Source organism: Colletotrichum higginsianum, chromosome 9, assembly GCF_001672515.1.
Source record: "Colletotrichum higginsianum IMI 349063 chromosome 9, whole genome shotgun sequence".
Classification (NCBI taxonomy): Eukaryota; Fungi; Ascomycota; class Sordariomycetes; order Glomerellales; family Glomerellaceae; genus Colletotrichum; species Colletotrichum higginsianum.
The window spans coordinates 1,947,092-1,970,909 of NC_030961.1; the positions used below are offsets into that span (position 1 = coordinate 1,947,092).

Below are 23,818 nucleotides of genomic sequence, written 5' to 3' on the forward strand. Positions count from 1 at the left end.
ATATCACTCCCCGTTTCCTCGTGCCCATGGCCACCTTGCTTCACTCGCCTTTCTCTCCTTGCGATACACCCACCACCCCCCACCCCCTCACAGTTTCCTCTCCCACGTCTTGCGCCGCCCCCAATGATACCCCTCCCTGGCTGATGCCAGGTTGGTTGAATCCTTCGAAGGACGGTCCAACCACCAACATGACCCACGATTCTAGTCCGCTGGCCCTGCTGCTGCTAGCTTCTCCCTGTTCTCCTCGTTAGACTTGAGGTGGCTACCGTGGTTTCTATCAATGAAATCTTCTTTTTGTCCTTTCGGGGGAGCGTCTTCGTCTGCGTTGTGCCCGCATTCTCCCGCACTCGCTTCTCTCCCCCCCCTCTCTCTCTCCGGTTCCAACGGCTGGAGTTACTTTCTCTACTGACGCCAAATGTGACTTGCCTTGGCACCCAACAGGCATTCCCATATTTGTCCCTTCGTGTTGTGCTATATCTGTACATGCACTTTGAACTGTTACTGTCTGTCCATGTTACCTTGCAAGCAGACCATTCTGCCTCCAAACATGGCCAGGCAGAAACAGGATCTTGGAGCTGCAATGAATGGTATAAACCTTTCCAGAATCTGCCTTGATCGATGTAAGTGATACAAGCGCGGTTCGTCTTGCTCCCCCCTTCGTTATTATCGACTCTTCAGACAACCAGACCCTGCTGGCGGCGATCACGGCCCCTTCTACCCATTGAGCTTTACCCACCCACGGCCTCTTAGCTTGCTCCCATCTTCCGGATACTGGCCTACCTTAACCTACCTTACCTTATTTCCCCCCTGCCCTGCACCACTCGCCTTGTTCTACACGCACCCATACGCTCCACAGCCTTACACACGCCTCCTTCCAACAGAACCCTTGCCATCTCCCAGTTTGCTGCCTTGGCTTGGCCCCTCCCCAGACGTGAACAGATTCTTTTATAACCGTCTCCTTCCCCATCTTACCTTCTGTCTTTCAGCCTTCTTTGACAAGGTTGCCAATCAGATACGCAATCCCCTCGATCTGGTCTTATCCACACACTCCTCCCACTCACACAAATCCACACAAGTCCCAACCGGGAATCTTCCACCCCCCTCCCCCCCCCTCACCTTGCAGCTCCTCATTGCATTTCCCCCCAAACACCTTGTTGGTATATAAACCGAACTTCTGCGTCCAACAAAGCTCCAGGGGAAATCGATAAAGGAGCAGTAAACGGCCTTGGTCAACTCAGCCATGGACCTTACACCACCATCTCTAACAAGGTCGCCGACATCTCCAACCCACACATATTGCCCATCAGAGCGCTCCTCATTGGACTACCCATCTCCGGAACTAGCAGCTCAACAGTACAAAATCACCACCTTGTACGCCGCCGGCCCGTTGTGTTCTGCAGGCCTAGCAGCCGACGCCGACATTTCTTTGCCGCCTTTGGACCCTCGAACAACCACAGATTGGGTCTCGTCAAGCATCATGGCACCATCTTCCTCGTCCTTTTCCATACCGAATGTCCTGTCAGAATATGACCAGTTTGCCGAATACGACTCTCCTATCCCAGCCTCGTACGGGTCTGAAGCGTACCCGCCGCCGCCCTCCCATTCATCCGGCCCGGCCCACCATCCGCACTGTCTCACAGACTCCCCCGGACGCTCACCTGGACCGTCGTCCTCAAGGAGCTCCTTTTCCTACGCGCAAAGTGGCCATGTGGCGGGTTCGTTTGGCCCAAGGATCAAGATGGAAAACACCAATGACTATGGATCCGGTATCGACACCTCGCACTATGCCTCTCCCCGGTCGATGCAGGCGCCGTACATGACGGATTCGGGCCCGTACGGCGCCTCACATCAACACTACCTGTCGGACACCCAATCTCCGAGTTGGTCCAAGGTCGAATATGGTGCCGAGCAATACTACCAGAACACACCGGCAGGCGAGTCGGCCCCTCCCAGTCTAGAGGCCAGGCGTACGGAAGACTCAAAGCACAGCCGCCCGAAGCGGGCGCCGCGGAAGATGACGTCCTTTGCGGATGCCCAGTACCAGTGTCAAGTCAAGGGATGTGGCAAGCTCTTCAGCCGCAGCTACAACTACAAGGCGCATTTGGATACACACGACGAGAAGAGGGAGTATCCATTCCCATGTTCCGTAACCGACTGTAACAAGCGCTTTGTTCGTAAAACGGACCTCCAAAGACACAACCAGAGCGTCCACATGAAGGAGAAGAATCACAGGTGCGACTACTGCGGACGACTATTTGCACGCAAAGACACACTTCGCAGGTAAGTTGGGACAGCATACGACGATGATTGCTGGTGAAAAAAAGTCTTACACTGACCTTCGGCTCCAGGCATATGGAAGATGGATGCTCCAAGCGTTTCGACGTTGGCACCTGCGACCTGCGCGTCGATGGATACGAAGGAATGGGCGCGGCCAGCCGTAGCATGGGCGCGCCAATGCATCCGATGGGATCGAGCTCCGGCCCCCTCCCACCAATTACCATGTCGATGGGCAGTGGAAGCGGGTTGTTACATCCCGAATCATCGACCAGCAGAGGCAGAGGCGTCGTGCCCGGCGCAAGCGATGGCGCGCATGGCGACAACTGGCAACGGTGATGGGACACTTGGTCTGAGCCCAAGAGAAAGGCGACTGGTGGGCTCGTCTCACGTATATAAATGTATCACCAACTGGGAAGGCTTGGGAGGGTTTGGTTTGCATGTACATGATCATTTGCTGCGTAGATACCTGGGGTACGGCGTTGAGACATCGCGGGGGACGACGGAACATTGCAATGATGGCCTGTGCTTGGCCGAACTGTGATTAGGACTAGGGAGTATCGATCCTGCAAGGCTGCGAATGGCAGCCTTGTTGCAACGCGTCGCCGCAGAGAAGATAAGCATGATACTCGAAGCGTATTTCCATAGCCATCGCTCAGATACAATCTGAACGCTGCTTTCTACCGGTGCCGGAGCCGAGGGAGGTGGATAGCTCGAGACGGAAACGCGGACCCGGGGGGGGGGGGGAGGGGCAGGGTATCAAGACAGTCGTTGTGCGGACCAGTCACTTCTGCAGGCTTTTGAACAGCCATGTCAAACACAAGCAAGAAGAAGGGAAGCCAGCAAAGCATTGCGTGCAAATGTTGGGTTTGTGCCTCCATCTCATCACTACCTGCCAACTGGCGTTGGCGAGATACGCACGTACGATTGGCCAAGACAAGCGCCAGACCTCGGGGTACGGTTGGTGATTAATTGTAGTGACGATGGTTAGGACTGAGCGAGTTACCTCCGAAGGCACGGAAGACAGTACAGTGGGTCGACACCTACCTAGGTAGGTAGGGTAGTGAGTAGTGGGCAGTAAAATGGACGGTGTACAGTGGGTAATATAGTGGAACCGGAAGTTCGGGAGACGGAGCCAGCCAATACTTGGTTAGGTAGATACAGAGTACCTGCCAGCAGTTGAGACTGTCACTGTAAGGTATCTGTGCAGAAGGTGTGGCACGGAAAGGTCGATGTGCCTCCAGGATCCCCTGACCAGACAGAGGTACCAAAAACAAGGTACTTCAGAAGAGACACGTACTATGTCTGTCCGGGTGCGTCTGACGCAATGCGGCAATCTCAATTCTTGGTAGAGCGTGATACTCCTGTTGCCTGCCCGGAGTTGGAACTCGAGACTGCAGACGTCCGTTTTCTCACAGGCATCTACTTCATCCGTCCACAAGAAACGAGAAACGAGAAATGAGAAATGACCGACTGTCCATCATCCTCTATACCAAGCACAAGTCCCTCTTCGACAAGTTGCACCAAGCAGAACTCGTTCATATACCGTTCATTGTAGTTAGTTGACACAGCTTCACACACACATACTTGAGAGTTCAGTCATCGTAGGGGTGATGGCACATTGTGTCGGGTATCTGACAGAACCCCGGAATTCGCACAGTTGACAGATCCTTTGTGATTTGCCTCCTCGGTCTCAGCGGGGCCATGTTGGGCACGCAGCGCAAGGCACATACACTGCAAGGTCAAGGGCCAAGGGACCATGGGGTTCCATGGGAGCCATCGCCTTCCCTGCGGATACCGAGTGGTTTACCTGGCTTGCACGCTAACAAGCTCACGGCTGTTGGAACGACCAAGCGACGTTCATGCTAGTGCACTGGCCTTCCCTTCAGCTAGTGCAGCCACAAACTACCTGCCTATGGTTACATCAATCATACTGGATTCTGCATCTCATCACCCGCTTCCCTCGATACCACTCTGCAACACGCACTGGTCACTTCGATGTCCCCTGCTCAAGCGTCAATTTCTCATCTCATCTGGCTCGAGAGCCAGAGTCGACGACAAATTGAAACCAGACGAGGGAGAGGTCGAGGAACTATCACAGCTACCGGCCATCATCCTCGCCGCTCATTCTTGGCCACAACGGGCTCTGAACTCTTCTGTCTCCTAAGACCACTGTCAAGGAGCACTGTCAGAGTACTGCCCAACCGTCACCTGGAGGATGCTTGCATGATGCACCTGCTGCATACCCATTTACCGCCCCCAAACGCGGTGGCGTTGCGCTTTCTCGTCTCTTTGGGCGCCTAGTATTGCCTCTGCGATTTGCTGCTTGGCTACGCCGCGGATATCGCCTGCATACGGATAGTTAATCTTCCTTTGACCAAGCCGCGTGTCGGTCAACCGAGGGAACGTAGGATAGATGCGCCGCATTCGCCTGGCCGCCTTCCACACCACCATTCTCGCACAGCCGCTGACCTCACGTGGTCCGCCTCTTCCACAACGCTCACCCCTCCTCTTCCTGGAGTGTCTTCGGATGTCCTGCCTGGTAGGGCTGGAGCGATGCAGCACCGGTACACTAGGTACGGATGACACGTGCCGCCATGTCATCCCGACTGACGAGGCACAGTGCATACGGCTCCTGCCCCTTGCCGCCGTTTCCGCCAGCAATGCCGGATAACTGCTCTGCAAAGGCCCTGGAACCTTTGCAGCAGCTTTAGATTGACGATTCCTCCATGAAGCCGATCCAAGAGGACGACATGGATGGTTTGAGTCTCACATGCTTCATGTAGTATCTGCATCGGGGTGCCGGTACACGCACGCCCATACCAAGATCTGGATGAGAGAGCGGGCCGCCATCCTTAGAGACGACACCGAGCCACTGGCCGCCTTTGGAGTCGTTGGGCAAAGGAAGCAGGCAACCTCCTCGTGTGCGGTTGCGGCCACACTCGGCACTGGATAGTGGCCGCGACCACTCGGGTTCAGGTTATGGGGCGTATATAGACATAACCGAAGGGGGGTTCCGACAATCTCTCATGTCCAAACGTCACCCGTCGTCTGTAGCCCATAAGGAACGACTGTTTACCAAGCCTGGTGGTGGATATACTGAATGTAGATACCAGATACCCTTAAATCGCCCAGAGCCAGATAACGGCGCGGCAACTTATGCAAGTGGGCACGGCCGTCCGAACAGGGAGCACCCGAAGCGAATGTTGCTTGGGATCGTATTGGTTGTGACTGAGTAATGGATGAAAATCCGCCGTGTCGTATACCACACTTTTCGTCGACTTGGCTTACAGGCATGCAAAGTCAACTATTAGCGTCACCGAGTGGGTGAGTGCACATTCGTCCAGCTGTCAGGTAAAGGATCCGACATCTCGGCGGTTCAAGCCAATTACTTTTCAGGTCACGTTGCCTCTCTATCAATCCCAAACAGTAAATACAATTATTGGCCAAAGAAAAAAGCATGCCAAACAAACCCCAGCCCCCAGAACATGAAACAAGACAGACACGAGAAGCCGGGAGATCGATCCGGCTCACTCCACGTGGGATGACATATGGTGCGTAGGGAGCGCCGTCAAGACATCAAAGGCGCCCGTACCAATCTTGCCCAGGCGGCCCATGACGATACGACCGCTGGGCGTTCTGAGATCGTCCCAGTCACCATCGAGAACTGCGTCCTTCAAGAAGGCTAACGTTGTCTCGAAGCTCATCTTGGTGAAGGGGCTCACATTACCACGCAGGCCGTTGCGGTTGAAGGGCGTGTAGTCGCCGTTGCGCGTCATGTAATCGGCAATGAGGTTCAAGTGTCGGTTGTCGACGCTGATGCCGTGACCGCCAAAGACGCCTGCCAGCTCAGAGACGATGTTGCTTCGGCATGCCTCAACACCATACACGTCCAGCACGGCGCCGATGTCGTTGGTCGCGATCTTGTTAGGGTTGATGAAGTCGCTGTACTTCTGCATGGCCTTGAGGTTGCAACCTGACGTGTAGATCGCCGGCACAGACACGTCTTCACCCGTCGTCGAGTCCGTAATCTTGTGGTCTGCTGTGAATGTGCATGAACCGACACCCGGTATCTGCTGGATGACAGACTTCTTGACGGCCGCCTGTACAATGTTGAGCATGAGAACCTTGGGGGTGTCGGCCTCAAACTCGAGCGTGAACTCGCACCATTCTCCAGCCTCGTCATTGCGGAATCTGGTGACACGGAGATAACGACTCTTGACGCGCTCGGCTCTCCAACCATAGTCGCTGTCCGAGTCGCCGTCGCTATCGTCGTCTTCGCTGTCGCCTTCTTCGTCATCCTTCTCGCGCCGCGGTGAAGGGCTGCCTCCGAAGCCTTCGTCTTCTTCGGGAGAGCCCTCGCGTTCCATCTGTCGCTGGACTGCGTCATCCTCGTCATCATTTGGCCCATACGAGACAGCCTCCTCCCGATTCGCCTTGTTCTTGGCGTTCGTGGCATCACCGTCACCGTCATCGTCGTCATCGTCATCGTCATTGGGAACTCTTGCCTCGCTGTTGCCGGTCGCCATCTCCACGACACCTGCCTTGACTCCAACATCCGGCGTCGCCGACGTGGACTCGCTGCGGCGCTTCTTAATCTCGCGGACCATAATCTTCAAGAGGTGATCCAGGAACCGCTTCTCGACCGTGTCCATGACATCGGATGTGTCGATAGCGTAGGCCTTGGTGTACTCCTTGGCGGGGAAGAAGTTAAGTCTTACGTCGTAGAGCTTGGCCAGAGCACCGTTGTTGCCCTTGCCGATGCGCTCATTGACGGTCGCTGTGTCAAGCACGTCAGCCAGAGGCAGGACGCTGATCGATTTAGCAAAGATTTCTCCCTCAACCGCGGAAAGCTCTTCATGGAGAAGAAGAGTCATGGCCGGGGTTGAAATAGATCGACTGGCTGTCATGAGGATTTCGCGGAGACGAGGAATACCGAGCGTGACGTTCTTGGCCGAGTGACCAGCCAAATGGAAGGTGTTGAGCGTCATCTGAGTCGAAGGTTCACCCACACTCTGGCCAGCAACAATACCAACACCTTCGCCCGCCTCGACAAGCGATCGCATGTACTTGGCAGCAAAGACAAGTTCCGCCGACTTCTTGCTGACAGCGGGGGCGTTGATCAAGCCAGACGGGGCACTCGACTTGTCGCGAATAAGGCCGTCCTTGTTGTCCTTAATGTATTTGGTCATTTTCGCGTAGAACTTTTCCGACGTGGCAAATGCCACTCTCGCCGGGTTGACCATGGAAATGATGGGGTCCTTGGCTACAGTACTGTTGAGCTTGGCGTGCTTGATGGCGCTCTTCATGTGTTTGAGGATTTCGTCCTTGCTGCCGGCGAGTTTGTCCTTGAAACCGTTGCCGAAATTCAGCTGGGCCGATTCAGAAGCAACGTTGCGGAGAACGAAGCTGAAGTCGGTGAGATACTTTTGTTTGGTTGGGTCGAGACCATCTTCGCCGTAGAGGAACTGCACAAGAGTACCGTCTGCATCCCGCACCGTCGAGTCGTATGTCACCGTCAGTCCCTCCATGCCCTTGATGATACATCTCTGTAGATAACCTGAGCGAGAAGTCTTGACAGCTGTGTCGATCAAGCCCTCACGGCCGGCCATGTGATGAAAGTAATATTCTTGAGGCCGGATACCGGTCAAGAAACGTTGAACGATGTAGCCGCCGGCGCGGACGTCTGTCTCGAAAGGCTTAAAGCATGGCAGAGATTTCCCGCTAACCATAACAGGAACTCTCCTGCCTTCAAGAACTTGCTGTCCCAAGTTGCAAGAGATAAGGTTCGCATTGACTTGGCTACCCTTGGCACCAGATGTCGTCATCGCCTGCATCTGGTTCTTTGGAAACTGCTTGACCAGGCCGATAGGCAGACAAGCTGTTGTAACCGCACTTGAAACAATTTGAGAGCTCTGGTTCATAAGCATATCGAGACCCTCCTGCTTGGTGTCGTCTCGCAACACCTCCTCAAGACGGACAAGAAGCTCCGGGTCTGTGCTGTTGGGTGCCTTGTCATCGAGTGAGACATACTTAGCCGCGACCTCGAGGCCAATGTTCTTGGCCGCCTTCAAGGCCTCCCGTCGAGCCACCTCGCCCTCTGACGTGAGACGCAAATCGTCCATGCCGCAAGTGAAGGCCCGCATGTTCAAGTATCGGGTGAGGAGGCGCCCCATGCCACTGAGCAGTTTGCCTGCGACAGCAGGTCCGTAGATTTCGTGAATGGAGTGAATGAGACCTCCCGAGCTGGGACCCAGATGGGCCTTGTCAAGGATACCTGTCAGGAACTGTCCGTCCTGGAACAGGACGCTGCCTTCTTCCAAATGACCCTTGCCCCACTGCTCGCCCTTGACTTGACATTTGCCGGACATCCATAGACCTTCTCCGTTGGGCGGCTTGATGTTTTTGAGGATTGTGCTAATGACCTGCTTGCCCGTCCATCTGGGTCTGGGCTTGATTACTGCCGGAGGGATAAGCTCAATCCTCTCGCCAAGAATGTGACCACTCTCCGGGCGGAGAGCTGCGTAGATGAGCTGTTGGTAGGAGTCGCGGTCGAAGAAGGTGTCCTTGTTACAGAGGGCGACGGAAACTGAGAGATGGTCCTGAATCAAGCCACGAAGGGGCTTGCCGGCCGTGCCTGACAGATACTGATGGTCCGTATCGGCAATTTGAAGAGCCTCCGCTCTGGCAACTTCATTTTGTGGGAAATGCATATTCATCTCGTCACCGTCGAAATCGGCGTTGTATGTGTTGCAGTTGGCGTAGTGCATTCGAATCGTCTTCTCTCCGGGCAGCACGCGGACTCGGTGACCCATGATGGACGGCTTGTGCAGCGTTGGCTGACGGTTCATCAAGACGACATCGCCGTTTGTCAGGTGTCGGTACACCTTTTTACTCTTCATGCCGCTCATATGGTTGTTTGTTGGCGCAAGGAGCTGGTTGGCGAGGGACATGCGGTCGTCCACAGACTTGGATCGAAGGTTGACGATTTGACCATTCTCGTACTCGATGGCAGCCGCTCCGGGCCACTTGTCGACACCATTGATGACGGCTTGCTGCATGTCTCTGAAGTTGTGACTCGTCACCGGTTCAGGATAGGTCAGTTTGCGCGCGAAAACAGGAGGCACACCAATCTCGTTGGTTTCGATGTTGGGGTCGGGCGAAATGACACTTCGGGCGGCGAAGTTGACTCGCTTTCCCATCATGTTTTTTCGGAAGAGTCCCTCCTTCTTTTCCAGCTTCTGCTTGATGCCGTCCTCATTTCTCTTGGCAGCTGCGCCTTGAACGGGGTTCTTGCTCTTGTCTATCAAGGAGTTAACAGACTCTTGCAACTCCGTCCATACTTGGTGCAAGTCGGTGATATCTCTCGGTCTTCCGTACTGGTCGGTGGCTCCAACGCTCTGGTGCATCCTCGCGATGTTGCCGCAGTTCCGCATGATCATCTTGTACAGCGAGTTCTGCTGAGCCTCGGAGATTTGAGAGTCGCCGGTTCGGGCTTCGGGTCGAAACTTGTTTGGAGGGACAAGAATGGTCCGGATGAAGAACATGTCCGCCGATACCTGTGCGGCCTTCTTGGTCGTCGGTTTCGAGCTGTACACCAACGACATGATGTCCTGCTCTTTCTCGAATAGCTCCCGCAGACGTGCGCGAACCTCCATGGCGCTGATGTAGCGCTGTTGACCGGGAGCGACGGCGACGGCATCGGCCCTTAACTCTTCTTCCTTATCCGCCAGGTCCTGCTCGTCGCCACTGGCATCGTGCATTTCGATATCGTTTTCCTCCGCTGAAGTCATATCAACGTCGGCGATGCCTTCGTCAGCATCGGCGGCACCGCGCTTTGCCTTGGATTTGCGGGCACGAGCTGCAGTCGCCATGGAGTCTTTGATGTGCAGGTTTCTCTGAGCCATCTGGGCCAGGTCTCTCTCGCTAAGGGCCTTTTCGAAGATCTTGACGAAGCGGTCCTTGCGATAGGCAGGCGAAATGCCTCCGCAGTTGTCGCATCGTCTAGGCTTGGTAATTTGTGTTAAGAAGTCCTTGATGAGCTCTCTCCGCATCTCGATAGCACCTTCGTGCTTGCCCTTCCTGACTTCGCCAAGACTGAGCTTGTGCGACTTGAGGGCCTGGCGGACGTACGCCTCCCTTGCCCCAATGATGTTATCGACGGAAGAGCTGCCCTCTTCTTCGGCCTCACTCTCATAGTCGGTAGGCACGCCGGGCAAAGCGAGACCCTTAAGCTCTTCGCCAATGGCGTCCACGAGATGGGCTTCATGGAGGAGACCGTGTTGCAAGAGTCGGAGTTTGCAAGAGTAGCGATTGATTTCGCGGTGGCGCATGCGAAATCCTTTACAGTAAACACACTGCGATCGTAGAAGACGGAGGACCTGGTCGAGAAAGACTGGGTGGTAGACGGGAACGGGGAGCTCGATGTGGCCGGCGTGGCCCGGGCATGAAGACTGGTTCAAGTTACAGGTTGCGCAGCTGTGAATAATTGTGTAAGTCAACCAATGTGAAGATGAGGGCAATTGTAAGCGATTTCGTACAGTGCATCGCCCCATGATCCAAGAGCCGGGTCGTAAAGACCACCGGGAACAGGGTTGAGGAGGTTGTCGAAGGTGCTGTCGTTCTCGATGCGCTTGACGGAGATGGCCTTGATTTCTTCGTCGGTAAGAAACGTGAACTCGACCGTCTCAATGGACGACGAGATGGGTTGGGAAATGTTCATGGTGCCGGCGAGGCTTCAGAAAATGAGCCTGACACCTGTCTGAGTCCGTACAGAAGGCGAGGCGGAAGACAGCAAATTTTCCATCCAGCGTCGGGTACAAGACAGCAGTCGATCGCAGAATCAACAAGGCCGGGGCAGACAGTCAAGGTAGCAGCAGCCGTTCGGCGGGAAACCGAGGGGAACTTTTTTTTTAGCGGTGGCTGTCGGCAGAAAAACGAAGGATCCGCCTTGTGTGGGTCTTTCTTGTTGTTCACCACCAAACACACGCTGACACTGGCAATGCTGCAGGGCGCCAATGCAACACCAGCCACTCACGCTGCGAAGAGAGGCCACTGCAAGAGCTTCATCCCCAAGCGAACCAGGGAGTGTAGGAATGTACCTACCCACCTGACCTTGAAGCACTTTTGCCTTGCATACCAACCAAGGCGATAACACCTCTACGCGGCCAGACCTCTTTCGAACCACGACATTTACCACGATTGTGAGGTCTCTCATCTGCTGCAGCAAACCCGCAGTGGAGATTACACCGACGTCGACACACCTTGCATATTTCGTTTCGCTCTGCATTCATCAGGAGACTTTCTTGCAACGCTCGCTAGGAAACCTTCGACCATCTCAGCACCACCAAGATGGACCGCCGGCCAGACTCGACGGGCCTTGGGCCCCGTCATGACCCGAACTCCCGTGTTACCAAGCCCGAATCGGCCGCTGATAAAATGGCTGCTCTCAAAGCAAGAGTCGCAGCGGCGATAGGAGGTACCAAGGCAAAGGGAGGTCTTAATGTCGGGTTGCACCCAGTCCTCGAGGGCCTCGGCCAAGCAAAGCCTCCAGGCAGAACAGGCGATGCGAAGCCATCGGGTAGCCGGTCGCAGTTTGAATCAGGTTCTGCTACTGCGTCTAGCTACAGGATGCCAGACAAGTCAGGGCGCGGCCGCGACGGACCGCAATCGAACCCGTACTTCAACGAGCAACTAGCAGCACAGCCCGCAGGCGGAAAACAGCGACAAGCCCGGCCGCTACACTTTCACCCCAAGGGCAAATTCATCCAGCAGGCTGCCGCGCTGCGGCGACAGGCTGCCTTGGAGGAAATGAAAAAGCGGATTGCGGCACAGACCAGGAAGGCTGGGATCGAGGATGAGCTGGACATGGAGAAGAATCTCGTTATCGAACCGCCTCCAGATATCGAATGGTTTGACGAAGGGCTGGTAGATGGCACGTACGACAACATCGGGGACGAGGCCCGCCTTAAGATCAACAAGGAAGACACCATTGTCACCGAATACATCCAGCACCCCGTCGCGCTGGAGCCACCACAAGAGAAGAACGCACCAGCAGTGAAGCCGATGTATCTGACATCAAAGGAGCAGAAAAAGCTCAGGAGACAGAGGAGAATGGCGGAGCTCAAGGAACAGCAGGCAAAGATCAGGCTTGGACTGGTGCCAGCACCACCTCCCAAGGTCAAGAAGAGCAATATGATGCGTGTGTACGCAGATTCGGCAGTGAAGGATCCGACGGCTGTGGAAAACCTCGTCAACCGGCAGATTGCGGAACGCCAGCAGAACCACCTGCAGACTAATGAGGAGCGCAAGCTCACCAAGGAAGAGAAGCACGACAAGCTCGCCACAAACCAAGAAAAGGATGCCGCCAAGGGTATCCATGTTTTGGTCTTGAAGATCAACAGTCTCGCGAACGGCCAACACCGATTCAAGATTCAAAAGAACGCCGAGCAGCACGCGCTCACGGGGATCTGCATCATGCACCCCAAGATGAACCTTGTTATTGTAGAAGGGGGCGAGCACAGCATACGCAAGTATAAAAGGCTCATGTTGGACCGTATCGACTGGACGGAGAACACGCCGTCTCGAGAGGGCAACACACAGAAGCAGATGCGCGAATGGTTGGTGGCAGAGAATGAGAAGGGAGACCTCAAGGACATGTCGCACAACGAGTGCAAGCTAGTGTTTGAGGGCGAGGAGAAGACGAGGGCCTTTCGCAAGTGGGGAAACAAGGTGTGCGAATCCGATGCAGAGGCCAAGGACGCGTTGACTCGGGCCAAGATGGAGAATTTTTGGGCGCTCGCGAAGACTATGTAAAATACCCTTCCTCCCTTTCATCGATGGGTGGAAACTTGTCAAAACCGGAAAATCTACCTAAGAGAAGCCGGCACGAGTCTTTCGCTTTTTCGGCCCATCTCTCTTGCCTTAATGTACCCATGATACGACGCATTCAACACCGTTTCTATGATGCATGTAATTCCCGTGAAGAGCGCGTTGTTTTTTCGTGTTTTTACAAACCAAACAGCTTGGTCGGGCGTATGCTGCTCTGGCTTGAAACCCAACGCGGATGTGACGGCGACCGAGTGGTTCCGGCCTAAGTCAGCCGGCAGCGGCCGACCAATAGAGGAGCGAGCCCATTTCAATCAGATATGTCTGATCTTTGAGTCGTCCGCGCAAAATGAGCCCGGCCGAATAGGCGAACGGCACTTGAGTCTGTCCCTCACAAATATGCAGAGGCCTGACTAACGCAGCAGGACTGGCAGATATGTGATGAAGTCGCGATGCCGACGACATGGTTATATGGGCACGTATGAGCATAGCATTTCGCCTGCAATTGGATGTTATCAGGCTATTATTGCGTGGAAGAAAACGGCCCAGGCAACACAGCCGAAACCAAGTTGCGACGTGTTCTTCACCGTTCTGTCCATATTCATTATATAGACCACATTTAACACCTCGGTCAAAGTGCCAAAGACTTGATGGACCCTCGTCAGACCCGCTTTCATCGTCGCCGGTCAGTAATGCAAGTCGCGTCGCGTGCATTATCAACAACAAAGAACTAAGCGAAGCGTGTGCAACACATCGCCGTTTAGGCGGAGCAACTCGGGCCAATATCCTCATACGCGACGCGACAATACTTGCTATGGTTGCAGGATCGCGCGGATGCGGGCGCCTCCCGCGTAAGACAACATCAGATTCACATTGCATGGCCGGGGTTTGGAGAGCTCAAGTAGTTCGTAATGTGTTTGCCATTGAATGCAGTCATCCTTTACTGCCTTGTAATGTACAGCCCTTGCGTTGTTCTTCAACGCATTGTTAACGCCAGATTACCCCCAAAACCAAGACGGTCCGTTCGTCAAGCATTCCCAAACGCGAGTCGTAAACCACCCATGAAAAGAGAAAATCGAAAGACAGTGCGCTTAGTTGCGCTCACCGCGGAGGCGGCGGGCAAGCTGGATGTCCTTGGACTGGATGGTGACACGCTTGGCGTGGATGGCGCAGAGGTTGGTGTCCTCGAAGAGGGAGACGAGGTAAGACTCGACAGACTCCTGGAGAGCGCCAATGGCGGAAGACTGGAAGCGGAGGTCCGACTTGAAGTCCTGGGCGATCTCACGAACCTGTGGAGCGTATTAGCAAGTGCACGATGTGGTGATGCATGCGGGGGGTGTGAGCTTACCAAACGCTGGAAGGGGAGCTTGCGGATCAGGAGCTCGGTCGACTTCTGGTAGCGACGGATCTCACGAAGAGCGACGGTACCAGGCTTGTAGCGGTGAGGCTTCTTGACACCTCCGGTGGAGGGGGCGCTCTTGCGGGCAGCCTTGGAAGCGAGCTGCTTGCGGGGAGCCTTGCCACCAGTGGACTTACGGGCGGCTTTGGGACGAAGTCAGTAAAATGCGACGGTGGATGATGCGCTGCCAGGGTGGTAATGCTTACTCTGCTTGGTGCGGGCCATTGCGACTGTTGTGTGGTGATGGAGTTGATGTGTTTGTTGGAAGTTGTTGATGAAGTTGGTTGGTTGCTGGATGTGGATGTGTTGTGAGTGGATGTAGAAGAGAAGGTTGAGGAGTGGGTGGAGGGCGGAGGGAAATAAATAGGTAGGAAACTGCGCTGGCTGCAGAGGGGAGTGATTGTGCGTCGAAAGGAAGGTGGTCTGTGCGTGCCTGCCTTGTCCGCGTGGGTGAGTGGGTGAGTGGGTGCAATTGGGGGGGGGATGCCGTTTTGGCAAGCGCGATTGCTTTGAAAAAAGATGTGTGCCGCAGGCGGTATTTTGCGCTTTGTTGTTCAGATGTACAGATGGCTGATTTTTGATTGGTTGGAAATCTTGCAACATCTGTGACGCCACCCCATCTTTTTGCTCCCAAGACCCGGCAAGTACAATACGTACCCTTGATTAGCGGTTCCACGTTCTGTTTATCTAGCGTCCCACATTGAGCGTGCATTCGAGTCACCCCTCTGGGCCTTCCTTCCTGTCTGTGGGAACCGTGTATGTGTCAAGCACCCCATCTGCCCTACGTGTATTCGCACGCGACTGAGTCTGCGTGTCTGCAGTAGGTTGGTAGGCCATCGTCGTTACCAAAGCCAGCAGTCATCTTGCGCTTTCGCTACTTGTTCCTTTGTGTATTGATGATGATGATGATGATAAAATATTGGTCAAAACATGCAAGATGTTTATGCTTCATCGCTTTTGTTCACCTGGTTCTCTGTTGGGTTTTTGGTGTGGGGTTTCCATTCTAGGCCGTTGCCACCTATCAAAGGGCCTTGCTCGGAAGTTAAATCGCTCTTTGGCGAAGTATCTGTACCATGTCAGGGGAATTTGGCAACGACTGGCTGCGTCAAACGCGACGCAGCATCGACGGGAACATCTCACATCCCTACGCCATACGCGACTTTGGCACCTAGGCTGAATGTCTGAGTCTCGATCTGACTGGGCAGTGAGTGACATCGACTAGTAATGGCATGGGCCATGACGAACACGATGGGCCCGGCCCATGCAAATCTACATTGCCATTATGGTCCTTGTTCACATGAGCAACACTTAAAGCGCGACCGACGCGAATGTGTACGTGTTTTGCAAAGTACTGTGCTTACTTGCACGCACCGACGAGGTGGGAGACTCGGAAGTCTCCCTTACTGGCCTGACCTGCCTATCCGTGATGCTGCCGCAATCCTGAACTGCCAGGAAAGCAGCAGATCAGAGTGAATGTCAAGCCCTCCTCGTCCTCGAGTCAACTGCCAACCGCCAATGCTGCAAGGTATACCGACATTGTAACTTGTGAATAGCGCGAGGTTGCCATGGTATTAACTCTGTGGGTTTGGTTTACCTGCAGCAGCGCCCGCTGACGGAGTATGTATGATGTATACCCATCTATGTAGGTTCCGACCCAGCTGCCGGAGTCTCCTTAGATCTTGGCCATCTAAGCCCTCGTACCAATCCACTTTCCGCTAGATGAGGAACAACTGGGTGTGACATGTAGCGTTCAGTCACGACGCGCATTTCAGACAAACCTAAGTGGTAAGGCGACGAGGCAACACTGGAGAGCCCCAAAGGGGGAAGGGGATCAAGACCCAAAAGTCAAGACCGACAAAAGAGCCGGATTCTGGTTGGCTGCGTACCATGCCCCCTGCTATCGCCGGTCTGTGCGTCCCCGAAAATGATGCCCTGTGTTGTTTTTTTGTTTTTTTGCCTGGGGGTCGCGACCAACTCGAGGCACGTACCCGCTTTTTGGCTGGCTGATCCCGAAGCTCACCTGGCCCACGCTCTGGTGATATAAATGCGTTCCCCCCTCTGCGCGTCTCTCCTCGTTCTTCCCAATGTTATCAAGCCCCACGTCATCTCACTCAAACCGCTTCATCCCACGCGACTTTTCCCCAAGAGCCTCATCAGAAACCCCTCAACCTATTTTAACCTTTCTCAACCCCATCACACTCTCACAATGACTGGACGTAAGTGCCGACTCCACATTCGGACCCCTTCTCTTCCATTGTGCATATACTGACTCTGGCTCTAGGCGGCAAGGGCGGCAAGGGTCTCGGCAAGGGCGGTGCCAAGCGCCACCGCAAGATTTTGCGTGACAACATTCAGGGTATCACCAAGCCCGCTATCCGTCGTCTCGCCCGTCGTGGTGGTGTCAAGCGTATCTCTGCCAGTAAGTTGCCCCTTCCTGTCACATGGTCGACTGAACCTAATGTGAGCCTCTGCCAGTGATTTACGAAGAGACCCGTGGTGTCCTCAAGTCATTCCTCGAGGGTGTCATCCGCGACGCTGTCACCTACACCGAGCACGCCAAGCGCAAGACTGTCACCTCCCTGGATGTTGTCTACGCGCTGAAGCGTCAAGGCCGCACCCTGTACGGTTTCGGTGGTTGAGCATTGTTTTCTTGCATGTCTGTTACGAATCTTTCTTGAGCCACGACGCGTTTTACCCCACAACGCGGAGGCACAAATGGACTTTGGGAGTGGAGTGTTCTGTCACGAATGACTATGGGTTTGGCTGGTTTTTGGTGTTCTACTGTACCATACGGGAAACAACGGGGTTCTACATGGATGGCTTGATTGGCTTGAACAATAATCAATCCCTCGCCGAGGCACGTTTTGATCAATATGTCTTCTGGCTGCGTCCACTTCATTGAGTTGTGTGACGCGTACCATCTTTCGTGACCCAGTACGCGTCTGAAATGCGACTAAGTCGCGTCGCCTGCCTTCCTGTCACAACACTCTGCCCTTGTCTGCCTGACCATCGTTCGTGAACATACTTTTGGAATTGATAAGGCCTGTCGATTTACCCTGCTTGGGCATGGAAGCAGCTTGTGGACAGTGAATTATGTATACGTGCCTCAATCTTGGTTTCGACTGAGCCTACCTGTTGTACTGCAAACTTGGTGATCCTGATGTGGCGTGACGCGTGGCGCGTGAGACGATGATACAACAAAGCGATATGACAAAGCCATCACTTATGTTATAAAGGGGGTTCCGCAATGTCAGTATTATAAGCCGCCTCAGGTTGAGTGTCTAGCAGTTGTTGGCGTCGGCAACGAGAATGTCTTTTGAGGGTGCTCGCCTCCATTCTTGGTTTTGCCTTGAGGTAGTTGTATCGTCGTATGTGATCAAGCATATACTTGCACTCTGGTGTTGTTGTTTGGCGTGAATAAATGCATGTCTACATACATATATATCTGAAAAGTATTATGCGGCGAATCTAGCAAGCACGTTGCATGGTTCAGTATGGTTCTCTGTGAACCTTGGTAATTGAACATTGGAAAACAGCGTCGTTGTTTTTCTTACTTCGGGCTACTCATTGGTTTTGATGCTTCACGAGTTGGTGCTTGAACAAGTGGACTTGAACTAAATGACATTGTCAACCGTAACTTTAATAGTGTTCTTTAGATGTGCTAAACTGTCTGCGGGATGAAGAAACAGGCAAGCAAGCGAGGTTCCATGGTCGAACGCGGGGCAAATCTTTCCGTAACTCGATGACAATCATTTACGACCGAGGTCTAGTTCAACACCGGCATAAGCTAGGACTGTGCAGAATCATAAACCACGGTTGTTGTCTGGTGAGCTTCTGGAAGTCTTCACAGAATCAACCCGTGTTGAGCTGGTACTCTGTTGTGCTCAAAGACATTCACGAACCTGCCACGATGATGGCTGACTGGTCAGGACTAACATCTAAGGATAATTCAAGAACTGGCGACAGCGAGAAAGATTCGGGTTCGTTGAGCCTATCGTGGAGCTGTGTGCGGCTGATGAAATCAGAGTCCACTGTCACCACTCACTGGCGTGGAAAGGGGAACTCTTGTCAATGGCGTCGGTATACTTACGTGTTCTAACATGGATACACGGGCAGCTATGGATGCAGGTCGACTAAGATACTTGCAAGCTATACCTCAATATGTAGTTTGGAATTGACTAGACTGCAACGTATTCGTGTTATAGTTCCCAAGGTAAAAACGGCAGCTCCGAGGCCTCTAGTAACATTGTTCCGTCGTACCGCTGACGAGTTTACTGGTTGACACTGAAGAATCGACGTCTCGCACCGTCTGGGACTCTGTGTCCGTAGCCACGATGTGATAAGTCCGCATAACCAACGTTTAGGATAGTAGTGGAGTGCCAGTCAAGCAGAGAACCGAGAGATACCAAGGATTAAACCCAGTCCCTCGCGTCCAATTTATGTTCCGCATGGCCAAAAGATGCTGGGACCGTTGCATCGAAACAAGCCAGCCTAGCTAAGCATTTCGTTTCTGGCTACACCAGAGTTATTACTAGGGGTACGACGCGGATGATTGAAAGTATCATCAAACATGGGTAATTTCTGAAGAGAGAAGTACTGGTTGTCCGGCTGCCCAATGTGCCAGAATGTTTATTGACATTGCAAATGTAAGAACAACGCTACCCTCGCCAACGGTAAACAACAAACACTTGCTATCCACTACCCACTACGCATCTAGTACTCATTCACTAGACTCAAATATCAAATCGTCGATATCTGTGGGAAAGAAATCTTGACGACGATGAATATACAGGGTAGACAAGTAATGTGAAGTGCATACTTATCATTGCCCTCCAGAAAAATCTGCCCGGCCATGTCCGCAGCGTTGGGGAGTACATGACAATTCAATCGGAAGTGTCCCGCCAGAACGGAGATCGTCCCCTGCGTAGTGCCGCAAGTTGTGCCAAAAGGTATGCCAAAGGAGGTCCAAGGGAGACGGCACGACGGGGACGAGGAAGCTGCATAACCACATGAGCCGAGCTCCCGACCACAGGACAAACTAAGAGTTTGGATGCTCTACGAAGTTTCCTGGCCAACAACAACTATTGGGGCGGTCAGTTCCATGGCATTGTGCAGGCATTCCGAGAGGCGGGCAACCGAAAAAAGTCAAGTTCCGACCGATCCTCCCAATGTGCGCATTGAATCAGTACCCACGAGCTAGCAGTTCTCGCCCCGGCACAGAATACAACTTCGAGATAGATAAGCAAGATTTTGGGCGAGAGGCTGTACCGAGACTAGGCTTTGTAAAGCTGTATGTTGGTCCGCGCTATCGGCTCATGCGAGACCGAAGAACAGATCTTCCCGGACCTCAGCGTACGAGAAGCGGGAAGAGGCCGTGTGCAGGAAGGGCAGCAAGGTTGCCACTGCGGAAAACCAGACACTACAGAGAGACAGCTTACCGAGAAGAAGCTACCGCGGATGACAGTAGCCCCCAGTCAGTATGTGCCAAAGAGGACAGGTGCGAATTCTTCAGCCAGGCTTTTTTTCGCAGAAAGAATCACGCATAGTCGAATCACGTAGGATGGCAGGCAGTCGGAACATAGTGCTCGACTAGTCAAAAGACTGGCTCGATTCCCCAGGAAAAGCGAAGTCCGGTTGCCATTTATCAGATCACTGCCTAGAAAGCAATGGTGCAGAGCATGACCGCCCAAATGATTGACGTTCCCACCACTGGTCCATGTGGGTTGATTATGGCTCACCTCACTCGGGTAATCTCTGGGCCTGGCCTCACTGCCGGGAAACTTCCAAAAACCCGAGGGTTCCCCGTTCCATGATTAATCACATGCTCTTTTATCAGCCGACAGAGCCGCTACTCAACAAGTATATGCTAGAGAGAACGAGCAGGCAAGGCCTCTGAGAAGCAGAAAGCGGGAAGCATGGGGCTTATCCCCGAACGGCCAAGGAACTTCAAACCCTGGTAGAAAAGTTCATTACGAGGTCGTGGCTGAGCCACGACCAACATACAGTCAGTTAGGCAACAGGACGCATCGCTCAGGGTCAGCCATACTGTGCTAATACTCGTGGCTGACGACGATGACGACGATGATGGTGGCGTTCTGTCCTACGCACCACGAACTACCGAGGCACGTGGCTAACGAGGACCCTCTTGAGGTCATCCAGGTACAGAGCACAGGAAAAACAGTCGTGAACACGGTATAAGTCCAACACTGAAAAACAGTATTTGACACCACGAACAACGGCCTGACTTGATAGGTACAAGAATAAGACGTTGAGCTAGCAGCGCAGCAGCTAAGGTACTGACTGCGGACTCGCTTCTGGACTCGAACAGTGGTCACCCTATCGACACCCACCCACTCACAGACAACTGCTGGACGAAAACGTTGCATGTGGCTTGATGTCGTGGAGTAGCGGACGCAAGTGTCCGGTTGCGGGCGGGTTTGGATCCGGGAGCTAAGCAGAAGCCGCGTTTCCCCAGCTCAACTACAGAGCAAGGAGCAGCCTAGTGAAGAGCCTTGACCTGAAAGAGTGTTAAACGCTATCCGGCAGAATGGATCAGCTGCCTGGTGGTTTGTTGGCTGGGCTGGCACACTCGGATCGTAAGGGTAAATGATTCGTGGGCACAAGGCTCAACCTCGGATGGAGCCGGCCGCGACTCAAAGATGGAAATGTTGACAATACGGAGAAAACAGGATGGAGAAAAGTCGATGTGCACACACGGGGAAACGTCGGCTATGGCCGTGAGTCAGTTGAAGGAGGGAAGTGGTAGATGATACATAGCAGCCATAGCACTGTAGCATTCAACGGGAGGTAGTGAGTACCCTTCCGGCGGAATGGGGGGGTAGGCATGTTGGTAGGTGGTACGACAGAGGGCCCATACCTGCGCAGTGCTGCCGAACCCGCTATCTTTAGATCTCCACGGAGGCGGAACCCGACTATCTAGGCTTGATCTGGGTTAAGGATCTGCATCGGCCACGGAGATCTTGCTGGTTCCCCTGTCGTTTGTGCAAGGTGATGAGGACATTCCAACGGCAGTCTGCAAGTCCCACCAAGTCCGCTCGTACGTTAGCCATCTGCCCTGTTTGAGAGCATCTGGATTTCAAAAGCGCGTCCAGGCACCCATGTCTTGAGGGGTGTGTACCCGACGCCTCCCTGTCCGCCATATTCTATTCATTGACGCTTTTGACATGCGTTTAATTCGTCAGCGTTGGTTACTACACCAATTCATAGTCATGCATCGTGGATGTTGCAGGCATCCATTACCATTTTCAGTCGGGTCGTCAACGTGGAATTCACCACCCGCCTTTAGAATTGGTTGTCGCCGGTTGATGAGACTGGGAAAACATCAAAGCGGACACGCGATGCTGCCATATTCAGAGAAGGATGTGACTTGTAGAAATGGGCCTTTTCTTTCATCCGTGGGACATTGACAAGAAGTGCGTCGATGATCGGCTGACAACAGTTAGTAATCACGTTGGTTCTCGTAAGCAATGTACGGACGGATGCAGAATACGTGTTGACCAAAAAAGACATAGAATAGACACAAATTGCAAGTATCCGAACCAGTTCTGGAGCGACCGTTGGCCCTTGGGTGCCGGAGCCACCGATGTTACGTGCCTCGGCATTGGTGTCTTGGACGGCCCCACACTCGAGTTTGTTTACGAGCCACTGGCACGCATGCTCGGTGTGGCTCGCTACCCGTCCTTCCGCCCTCATTCCATGGCGGTTGAATGGCGTCGGGTTTCTTGAGGGAGCCTACTACCTGAGTACAACAACGGCTGGTCGGGGAAGGGCCTCCCGCCCAATAGGATCACCGACTCATCAGCTCAGCCGCACTCTAGGAAATTTCTTCCTCCCGCAAGAAACTCGGGTTTTCTTTCTTTCTTTCGCTCGCCGAATCGCGACCCAGACATACCCCAGCTCGTTTTGACAAGGCTCCCAAGTGCTGTATCAAGGAATACGCCAGCTGGCGGCTCCCGTTTCCTAAAGGAAAAAAACAGGCTGGTTCCCCCCTACACGCTGTTGTTCTTTACACCCTACAGTGACAATATTGTTGTTGATGTTGTTGCTGTAGGCATTACACAGTGACATGCGAGGGCTGGAGAAGCCGAAGACCAGACCAGACCATTCTCTTGGCTGCAGGACAGGAAACACCGAGAAGTTTCTCCGACCCCAACACTGGGGGGCCTTAAAAAGTTTTTTACGATCTCATCCCTTCCGCCATTCCAAGCATCTCACTGCATATGCACAAGCCCCTGTCAGCGTCTGTCAACTTGTCGCTGACTTTCCGCTTGTGTTCGGTCATTTTAAACTTGTTGTTCCGGGCCCTGCGCATCGTTTTTCTCGGCCAGTGCGGCATCGGCGTTTCACCCATCCACTCCCTTTCCAGCCGATCGCCGTTTCCAATGCTTAATACAGCGACAGAATTCGGGCAAGGTCAGATACATCGCGGGCTATAGCGGAATTTAGGGGATGTCCGCGGAATTAGTTCGGCGTAGTCACAAGCCCCGATCAGCTCGTGGATGGGATGAGTGAGCCAGATTACAGATCACAGAATGCGCTCGGGATGCCAGGGCAAGGCGCGCGCATCTGAAATGCTGACAGGGATCCGACCCACCCCTCGCGATGTCTCAATTACAAATGTATGGCACTACTATGAGTAGGTACACCTAATGAACCGCGTAGGCCACTCTAGGATTGCTGTCCGATGTTGCTTGTTGGCCGGGCTTGTTCTTCCTGTGCGTGGCAAACAGGCGCAGCTGTGACTCTGTGTGCATAAGAGGACTAGTGGAAATCATATTAGATCCAATCGAAGTCGGTCTATTCGCTCTTTCGCTGGCAACTCGCACAAATTTCGATGCGACGCATCGTTCATGGACGAACATTGGGTTCGAGTTGCAGATGGGCTGGATCGGCCGACGGACACGGTGACCCACCCAAGGCCGCCGGAGCGGCGGTCTCGACCGCTCCAGGTGCTCATAGGCTCGCGTGATGCAGATGCGTGGGCGGCACTGCGCTGAACAATGGCAATCGGTGCACCGTATTTAGGAATCATGTGACACACTAAAAGAAACCGGCTGGAGGTGAGTAATGAGGTGCCTGGCCAGAGCAACAGCCCCAGCTGACAGGCGATGGAGAATCATGTCGACTCACTCTCCGTGTATGCTCGGTACCCATCAATCCACGTCCACGTCGTCGTCGTCATGCCATTCATGGGACCCCCCCGGACAGGCGGGGCAAAGCGTCAGCTCGGGTCAGCCAAATCAACAGCCCGGATTGGAGCTTGACTCTTTTTTCCTTTTTTTTCTTATCTTCAGTTGA

General features: G+C 53.7%; 5 protein-coding genes across 5 annotated transcripts; 3 read left to right on the plus strand and 2 right to left on the minus strand.

Annotated features, from left to right (window-relative positions):
- Positions 1–1,240: 1,240 nt before the first annotated feature.
- Positions 1,241–2,613, plus strand: CH63R_12826 (Epithelial zinc-finger ezf protein-like protein; the record flags this gene model as incomplete). The annotated part of the gene is made up of 2 exons (XM_018307800.1): positions 1,241–2,280; positions 2,349–2,613. The coding sequence occupies 2 exons, from the start codon at positions 1,241–1,243 to the stop codon at positions 2,611–2,613; spliced, it is 1,305 nt and encodes a 434-aa protein (XP_018152217.1).
- Positions 2,614–5,804: 3,191 nt separating this feature from the next.
- On the minus strand, positions 5,805–10,996 carry CH63R_12827 (DNA-directed RNA polymerase; the record flags this gene model as incomplete). The annotated part of the gene is made up of 2 exons (XM_018307801.1): positions 5,805–10,752; positions 10,815–10,996. The coding sequence occupies 2 exons, from the start codon at positions 10,994–10,996 to the stop codon at positions 5,805–5,807; spliced, it is 5,130 nt and encodes a 1,709-aa protein (XP_018152218.1).
- A 629-nt stretch (positions 10,997–11,625) lies between these two features.
- Positions 11,626–13,089, plus strand: CH63R_12828 (Pre-mRNA processing factor 3; the record flags this gene model as incomplete). Its single annotated transcript, XM_018307802.1, has 1 exon — positions 11,626–13,089. The coding sequence occupies one exon, from the start codon at positions 11,626–11,628 to the stop codon at positions 13,087–13,089; it is 1,464 nt and encodes a 487-aa protein (XP_018152219.1).
- Positions 13,090–14,192: 1,103 nt separating this feature from the next.
- Positions 14,193–15,103, minus strand: CH63R_12829 (histone H3; the record flags this gene model as incomplete). The annotated part of the gene is made up of 3 exons (XM_018307803.1): positions 14,193–14,390; positions 14,450–14,643; positions 14,707–15,103. 3 exons carry the CDS (start codon positions 15,101–15,103, stop codon positions 14,193–14,195), a joined length of 789 nt encoding a protein of 262 aa, XP_018152220.1.
- Positions 15,104–16,544: 1,441 nt separating this feature from the next.
- CH63R_12830 (Histone H4) lies at positions 16,545–17,139 on the plus strand (the record flags this gene model as incomplete). The annotated part of the gene is made up of 3 exons (XM_018307804.1): positions 16,545–16,716; positions 16,782–16,919; positions 16,976–17,139. The coding sequence occupies 3 exons, from the start codon at positions 16,545–16,547 to the stop codon at positions 17,137–17,139; spliced, it is 474 nt and encodes a 157-aa protein (XP_018152221.1).
- Between the last annotated feature and the right edge of the window lie 6,679 nt (positions 17,140–23,818).